This window comes from Neophocaena asiaeorientalis, unplaced genomic scaffold (genome assembly GCF_003031525.2).
Source record: "Neophocaena asiaeorientalis asiaeorientalis breed wild unplaced genomic scaffold, Neophocaena_asiaeorientalis_V1.1 scaffold46, whole genome shotgun sequence".
Taxonomy (NCBI): Eukaryota; Metazoa; Chordata; class Mammalia; order Artiodactyla; family Phocoenidae; genus Neophocaena; species Neophocaena asiaeorientalis.
In genome coordinates this window covers 16,227,271-16,236,050 of record NW_020175393.1, presented here as the reverse complement: position 1 = coordinate 16,236,050, position 8,780 = coordinate 16,227,271, and the positions used below count along the sequence as shown (strand labels likewise).

Genomic DNA, 8,780 nt, shown 5'->3' with positions numbered 1-8,780 from the left:
GCCTGGGATATAATTTCTGAATCTCTCACTGATGCCATTCATTTCTCTGGTTTTGTTTTTTCCATTCATAAAACGGAGCTAAAGATAGTCCTCTGTTTAATACCGAGCCTCCTCGAAGGATGACTTATCCACTTAAATCTCAGTTTACATTGCATGACTGGAAAGTAGAATGTAAGGTGCGTGACTAGAGTTCTTAGCCATTTTGTGGAAGAACATGAAAGATCATGACAGCAGTTTGTCACTTGGTTCATCTCTGTAGTACATAAGAAAATTTGCTGTAGTGTGAGGACAATGGGGGTGGGAGTGGGGCAGAAGAAGAGGAAGATTTGATTCTTTTTTCATCATCCCTTTTTAGGGTCCCCCTTCAATTCCCCTTCAGGAAGTGGAATAGAAAAAAAAAACAAACACTACATTCGTCAGTAACTCTGGGGCAACCACAAGTTAGACAGTAAGCAGGTCAACTGAAACAAGGACAGAGATTGCTATAAAACCAACAGTGCTCTCGTTGACACCACACGGGCACACAGAAGACAACACAGCACAGAAAGAGCTTCCTGCACAAAACAGGTGACCAGAGCAAAGTGACAATGACATTCCTGCGTGACATGGCCATGGTGAGTAGTCAGGATCATTCTTGTGTTGGTCATCCCTAGGATTTCAGGAAAGCAGATTTATAAGGAATGATGCTAGGTTGGGGTCTTTTGGGGGGTCATTTCTTTAAAAAACAGAGCTGACTTTAACGCTGATCCTTGTCTGGTGGAGAAAAAGAAAAAATAACCAGAAATTATAATGGGGTGTAAAACCATAGCTCTTCACCGATGGCTCTGGCATAGTTGGTGTTAGCTTTTGAAGTTCTTGACATCACAAACTGGACATGGTCTCTCTTGTGGCCACCATTGTAGAGTTAAGTTGGCCCTCATCTCATGGGGGAGCTTAGCCAGACTTTTAGGATCTGTACATGTTGATTTTAACCAAGGAAGCTGGGGCCCCAATAGGGGTAATGATTCCCCCAAGATGAGCAGATGACAAGGAGTGCCCTGGATGCAGGGAGTGAAACCACCTGGTGATGCACTTGGACAGCTCCTATGGGAGAGACATTTGACACATCTCTGAGAGCTGATCATTTTTGCATTGTCTCCTTCCTCCTGGAGGAGAGGAAGATGTTAATGTGATGGAAATCTGCATCCCCTGGGTCTAGAATCTCACCTGGCATTCGTCAGGTAAGACCTTCGAAGAATTTAAAATACAGCAGCATGAAAGCAGGGCTTGGGAAACCACTCACCATATTATTGGTTTAAATACTCCTTTTCTTCTCTCTTTTTACAAGCCATGCAACTTAAAAGAGATTGGATTTCATAAAAGGTCATGGCATATGGTGATGATAATACTATGTTATATTCATATACTGTTTTAGAGATGGTAAGAAATGCAGCAAAGTGCAGTAGTTAGCGGGCATGGGCTTTGGAGTCAGACAGACCTGGCCTCACCACTTACCAAGTGTGGGATTAGCCTCTCTGTGCATTCTTATTCCTCTTATCTGTATAGAGGAATAATAATGGTATCTCCCTCATGGAAGGATTGATTGATATCATTGAGAATGACTAAACCTATTCTCTGAAATAGCAGATATATGCAGGCATGGCTTTTAGTTAACTTGGCCACTTTAATATAACAACCAATAAGGATAGAGAAAGCATTCAATAAATTTTTTTTTAATTGAAGTAGAGTTGATTTACAATGTTGTATTAGCAACATTGGTATATAGCAAGTGATTCAGTTATATATAAGTGAATAAATAAACCATAATTTCCATTATGGTTTATTACAGGATATTGAATAGAGTTCCCTGTGCTATACAGTAGGTCCTTGTTGGTTATCTATTTTATATATAGTTGTGTCTATATGTTAATCCCAAACTCCTAATTTATTCCTCCCCCACCCCCTTTCCCCTTTGGTAACCATAAGTTTGTTCTCTATGTCAGTGAGTCTGTTTCTGTTCTGTAAATATGTCCGTTTGTATCATATTTTAGATTCCACATATAAATGATATCATATGGTATTTGTCTTTCTCTTTCTGGTTTACTTCACTTAGTATGATAAACTCTAGGTCCATCCATTTTACTGCAAATAGCATTATTTCATTCTTTTTATGGCTTAGTAGTATTCCACTATATATACATACATACATATATATATATATATACACACACACACATACCTCATCTTCTTTATCCATTCATCTGCCCATGGACATTTAGGTTGCTTCTATGTCTCAGCTACTGTAAACAGTGCCACTATGAACATTGGGGTGCATGTATTTTTTCGAATTAGAATGTTAAATATTAATATTAATGATGTCATCATTTTTACCTCTGAGTCTTGCACCAATCCAGGGGAGTGGATTGGGATGACTTTCCCCATTGTCAGCTCAATGAACTTAAGTGATTTAACATCACTGGATACTGTATGCCCAAGAATGAGGACATGAATCTAGGTTTACTGGCTCCAAGTAATATTCTTTTCCTTGAATGGTTCAGAAGCAAGATTTCTGAATTTAAAGCCATTGTGTTTAAACAGATTTGTTGGATAGTTCTGTGTTCTAAAGCCACGTCTATTTTTGGTTTCTTTGAAGAAATCTGTTGTACTGTCAGCAAGAAACGTGACAGGGCAAAGGACATTAGAATAGGATTAGAAATTGGAGGTGCAGGCACACAGGACATCCTCAGTACGGTGGTAGGGCAAACTCTTATGGGCTGGGAGCTGCCCGGGTTCTGGAGCATGTTCCTACATGGGGTGAGCACGAATCACAGGTGAGTTCAGGAGACAAGTGTTCAGATGTTCTCTTTACAGGAGTTCACAGTGCAGTAAGTAAAAGGTTGGGCTGAGCATGTTGGGAAGCTAAGGACCGTCTTGTCTAAGCAGGCATCCTTTTACTTTTTAAAATGTCATAGTGCTTTGTCTAGACAGACGTTACGTGAGGGCAAATTCCACATCTTTCTCGTCCACTGTGTATCATTAGGACAATGTAGACTTAACAATAGTACCTATACTGAATACTCTCCATGTCCCAGCCCTGCTCTTCATGCTATATATGGGTCCTATCATTTAATCTCCACATTTGCTGGTGGAGGAAACTGAGTCACAGCTAGTAAGAGTCCTGGAACTGAGTTATGGACCAAGGACTTTTGACTCCAGAGACGGGAAAGAGTTGTTGAATGAATGAATGATTGCAAGAGACAAAAGTAGACACCTGCTGATTATCTGGAGGGAAATCAGCCTCTTTCAGGCTTATCTGGGTCGATCTTGCTTTCAGCTTCTTTTTAGTATCAGCTATAACTCACGGAAGGTGTGAGCCTGAACGACACTGAGCCCTGAGGATGAAAGTAACTCACTTTCAGCCCTGGGTCTGCGTTATGTTGAGTATTGGTGACGAGGCTTGTCCATCCCCAGAGAGGGTCGGTGGTCACCGTGGGGTGAGCAAAGCAGGTCATGAAAAAGGGAAGCTGGAGAGATTTTTAGCTCTTCCTTTATTTTAGTTAGGTCTTCACTGAACGCTTTCTTTGTGCACTCCTGCAATACCAGATAAACGGGTATTTCAATGTCAGTATAAAAAATATATTTTCTGGAGCTAAAGAGAAATAGTTTCCATTTCTCTCTTGCGCATCCTTAGTGCCTCCGCTTCCTTCAGTCAGCATGGGTCATTGGAACTCTGCTATAGTCGGTTTTGCATGGTGTTTTTCTTAATGCGTTGAGCTTAACTGTGTTGTTAATTTAAATGGATTGTTTTGTTCATGCATTCACTCACTCGCTCTTTCATTCATCCAGAAAGTATTTTGGAACACCTGTTCTATGACATGTTCTCCTGCAGGAACTTACCATCTAATAGGTGTAGATCTGTATGAACACAAATACTGCATGTCCAGACAATAAAGAAGGGCTGCTTGAGTGCTAGATGGTAAAAGCTTTATGAATGAACGACTTTCAGGACAGTTCCTGGAGGAGAGGGAGTCCTAGTGGGGCCCTGATGGAAGGGGAGGATTTGGATGGATAGGGGTGGGGCTGTGTATTCCAGGTGGAGGGATGGCTGGGACAAAGAGTTTTGTGGAGGATTCATGGATGTGAGGTTGGAAATTAAAAGCAAGAGTTATCATTTCTTAAGCCCCTATTTTTATTGTAGGTGCTTGACAAAGAACGTTTTATTTAATCTTGGGAATATTATTGTGAAGCAAGTGTTATGCTCTGGCTGGAAAGAAGAGAAAGCAGAGGCTCAGTGAGGAGACCAGGTCAGGATTTAAACCCAGTCCCAGATCCTGATATCTGTCTTTCTCCCTGTTCAGGAGCTCTCGGACTGTGGAGGGCTCAATCGCCAGGCTAATGAGCTTAGTTCTCAGGTTGGTACGCTGGTAGCTTATTATGACTGTTCCTGTTGCCAGGTGAGGATCTGAGGTTCAGAGAGGAGCCCTGATCCCATCCCAGGGATGCTGAGTTCAGCTGAAGCATGACCTGTCTCTTGTCAGCAAGTGACACCGGAGTCCCTAACCAGTTCCATTCTCATCTATTTCCAGGTCAAGTCCCTGCTGCTGTTGACATTGGGGCTGACCCTCCTGGGGGAGGTGGCAGGTCGGAAAAGCCCCAAAGCTGGGGATCCTGCCCTCTGCCCCCCTCCAGAGGACCACACTGTGAGGGTTGACATCCGCATCCTCAGGCAGAATCAGGGCGTTCCCCTCTCACACGGCTTCCAGAACCGCTCCAGCACCCCCTGGGATTACAAGTACGTGCCAAGGAGACTGACCTCCACGTTCTTTTGAAAAACATGTTAACTTATTCTAACCATAAGTAGAAAATTTCAAAAATATAGAAAAAATAATAGTCCTGACATTCACTCTGAAAAATGGAAATTCCACCTTCCCTGGGTGCTCACATTTTCTTGCTATTTTGGGCTAAGTCCTCCTATGTGGTCGAAGGTCTATTTTGCTTCCAAACTCTCATCGACGCTTTGCCCTTTTCTGCTTCACGCAGCCCTGGATTTGGAATTTACAAACTTTCTGTGCTGGAAGAGAGGACTCTTTAAAGCAGCCCACATAATGGTCTCTGCATGGAGATAAATGGGAACCAGAAAAGTCAGTTCAGAGAGAGCCACTCAGATTGGATTTCAGTCTTCAAGGAGTGTGGAGGAGGCCAGAGTGGAGGAGAAAGGCCAGTTTGGGAAGGGGATGCTAGGTGAGGATGTTCAGGGTACAGACTTGGGATTTTGTCTCACATGGAGGTTCTCGGAATAGCAAGCACTCATTTATATGCTCTAAATATAAGTATGAAAACAGAGCCCGAGGGCCATTAAAAGTGCTTCTGGGGCTGCCTGCACTGCTTGCCTTGGGAAGCCAGAGTGTACGCTTGCCAGCTGGCTGGATTGGCTTTGCTGCCTTTATTCCCCCTGGCAAGGGGGCTATTCAGGGAGAAATTGAAAGAAGGCATTGGATTCACCAACCCCCCAGGGCTTTGGTTTTCTTTCCCAAGCAGCAGGCTTTGCAGACTGTGTACTGGGGGACCTCCTAGTGATGTTCAGCCTCTAACCAAAGGATGAATGATGATTATAATAATAAAAAGGAAAAGGAAAATGAACTAAAAGATCTAACATGTATGGAATGCCAACGTTTTACGGTGTGGCGTTTCATACGCATTTGTATCACCGAGTGTTGGTAACAATCCCACAGGAGACGAATTTGCGAACCCCCATTTTAAGGTTGAGGGAACTGAGGCCTAAGGAGTTAAGCACCCGCCACGGGCCTGCGTCTGAGTCCAGGTTGTCTGCTCCGCGCCTGCGCTGCCGCCCTGAGTTGCCCGGCACCGCCTCCCTGCAAGTGGGCGCCCAGTGCCGCGGGGCCCCCATCCTTTGTGCATCTTTCCCCGCCTCCCACCCCCGGTCTCACCATCGGCTTCTCCCTGCTCCTCCTGCAGCGTCACCCGGGACCCCCACCGATATCCCTCCGAGATCGCAGAGGCCCGGTGCAGGCACACGGGCTGCATCAACGCCGAGGGGAAGGAAGACAGCTCCATGAACTCCGTCCCCATCCAGCAAGAGTTCCTGGTCCTCCGGAGGGAGTCCCAGGGTTGCTCTCGCTCCTTCCGGCTGGAGAAGGTGCGGGTGACTGTTGGTTGCACCTGTGTCACCCCCATCGTCCGCTACGTGCGTGGCTTGAGGGCGGCAGATCAGCTCAGCTGAAGAAGCTGTAGAAACGCCCCTCTTTACCCAGCACTTTGCCATGAGTCCTGTGTGGTTCCCAATTCTCTCCACTTGCCAGGTCTCTTCATAAGATCTGCATGGGACTCTCAAAGCTCTGTATTAGATAGAGTAACTTTCTGGGGCTTCAGAATCTTTATACGGTCCTGAGATGTTCCAATGTCCCACCCCCCTGAAAATAGATGGAGGAGAATGCAGGACCCTCACCTACTCTGCTTATGTGCTATCACGACCACCTCCCAGCCATGCCGTCATTGGATGGGGGCCCTGTTGGTAAAATGGGCTTCTGCTCCACAAAAGGCAACAAATAAAATAAACACAATGTAAGAGTGTGTGGGAGGGTCTGTGCAGGATGGGGTGGGCGGGAAGAATGGAGATAAGGATCCAGCACCTGTTTATTAAGCATTTGCTAAATATAGATGAGGTTGGCCTGATATTTATACCTCTAGGGAAACTGTTCATGTATTTATGATATATTGATTATATGAAATTGTAGGAGAAAAATTAATATAACAAGGACTAATATAATAAAGTATTGACGATTGAAAAATACTTTAGTTGTTTGTTTCCAGTCTCAGCTTGTACTCACGAACCTTGTGGACCTGAAGACTATGAAATTCTATACACCTGTCATCTGTTTTTTCGTATTTCATCAGAGTGCTAGTGTCAGAATTATTATTATTATTTGTGTGTGATCTTGGTGATATTAGCTCCCCCCCCAGCTTTCTTGAGACATAATTGATAAATAACATGGTGTAAATTTAAGTGATAACAATGTAATGATTTGATACATGTATATATGGTGAAATTATTACCACAATAAGGTTCCTTAACACCTCCATGCCTTCACATAATTCCTTTTTGTGTGTGTGTGATAAGAACATTCAAGATGTACCCTTTTAGCAAATTGCAAGAATACAATACAGTATTGTTAATTACAGTTACCAGGCTGTACGTTAGATCCCCAGAGCTTATTAATCTTATAAATGAAAGTGTGTCCCTTTCATCCAACATCTCCCCATTCCCCCACACCCTGCCCCTGGCAACCAGCAATCTCCTCTCTGTTTCCATGCCTTGGAGAGTTCCTCTATTATTAATGGTTCTTGGGGGTTAGGAGGAGAGTTAAAGAAAAGGGTGCAAACAGGGCTCGTGTTCCCTATGACTCTTTACTGCTCTGTCTTCCTGGCTATATTATTTTACAACGTGAACATCTACTGGCCACTGTGGTAGCTACTGGAGACACGAAGAAAAGTAACAAATGCACATGGCGGGGGCCATGGTCTTGGTAGTGGCCGCCTGCAGACCCCTGGTCACTAGGGCCATGGCAGTCACTCTGCATCTGGAATCACTAGTGGTCTTTCATGAATCTCTTGTGCTTCTTGAGGACACAGGGGCTTCCAGATTTTGGTCTCCCTACCACTCAGAGGCTCACTGGTCCCTCTCTCGCCCAGATGCACCACATTTTCTCCTTCACCGCTACACTCCCGGCTCAAGGCACATCTGTGTTCTGCTGCCCTTCAGTTCCGGAGAGGGGATGGGGCATCAGTTCTCACTCTCACCTGCAACTTGGCTTGAGGATGGGCAGCGGGCAGGAGACTGGCACCCATTTTTAACTCTTTAGTGGGGGCAACTTTTACCTAGTCTGTAGGTGAGGGTGGGGATGGAGGAGGGTAAGTGGGCTCTTCTCTTTGCTTCAGAGTCTTTCACTTATGGTATAAACATTGATGTTGGTACTTAAAATGCTCAGCCTCTTGGAATCTAAAAACCATTTTCTCTCATAGTTATCAGCTTTGTAAGTTTGCTGTGAATCCCATAAGTCCATACTGGTGCAGAAATCTGTGCAATGAATCTTCCTTTCCCTGTTCATTTTGGCAGTAATAGCTTTACCCTGAAGGTAGTACACACGAAAAGCCTCAATCTGAGTGGTGAGAGAAGTAGAGAGGTGAAGGACATTGCAGAGGAAAAAATTATGCCTCTGAATGTATCAAGATATTATCTTGTTACATGTGGTCACATGTAATTTCAAAATGATGTGCTAAGTACCATGATCAAGGTCTGAGATTTAAAGAAGACACAGCGGATGATAGCTCACCAGGAAATTTCAGAAAGGAGATGACTTTTGCACTGGATTAAATAAGAGTTGCTCTAGAGGAAAATGAGGGAAGGGCATTCCTAGCAAAAGGAACAGTATAAACAAAAGTGCAGAGGCACAAAAAAGCTTGGTGTGTTAAGGGAACAGCATATGCCTGGGATAATGTGGACACGGGGACACAGTGGAGGATACATAAATATTTCTTGAGAGAACGATTGAAAACATGAGTGAATGAATGAACATGGCAGTAGGCAAAGGACAGTAGGCAGAGGGCCCCCTCGTGGATGGTTTTGTATGCTCCATTACAGATGTTATAAGAGCACAGCTGTATTTCATAAGAGAATTTTGGTGGTAAGTGTATAAAAGGGATGGAAACCAGAAGGCCGGTTACAAGGTCAGAGGGAAGGCAATTTCTCCTGTGGTAGATACACGTAGTTAGAGCTGGAGGGG

At 44.2% G+C, this 8,780-nt stretch overlaps 1 protein-coding gene across 1 annotated transcript; it reads left to right on the top strand.

Moving 5' to 3' along the window:
• The first annotated feature begins 491 nt into the window (after nt 1-491).
• On the top strand, nt 492-6,608 carry IL17F (interleukin 17F). Its single transcript, XM_024766245.1, has 3 exons — nt 492-614; nt 4,566-4,771; nt 5,956-6,608. The coding sequence occupies exons 1-3, from the start codon at nt 588-590 to the stop codon at nt 6,218-6,220; spliced, it is 498 nt and encodes a 165-aa protein (XP_024622013.1). The 5' UTR covers nt 492-587; the 3' UTR covers nt 6,221-6,608.
• The last annotated feature ends 2,172 nt before the right edge of the window (nt 6,609-8,780 follow it).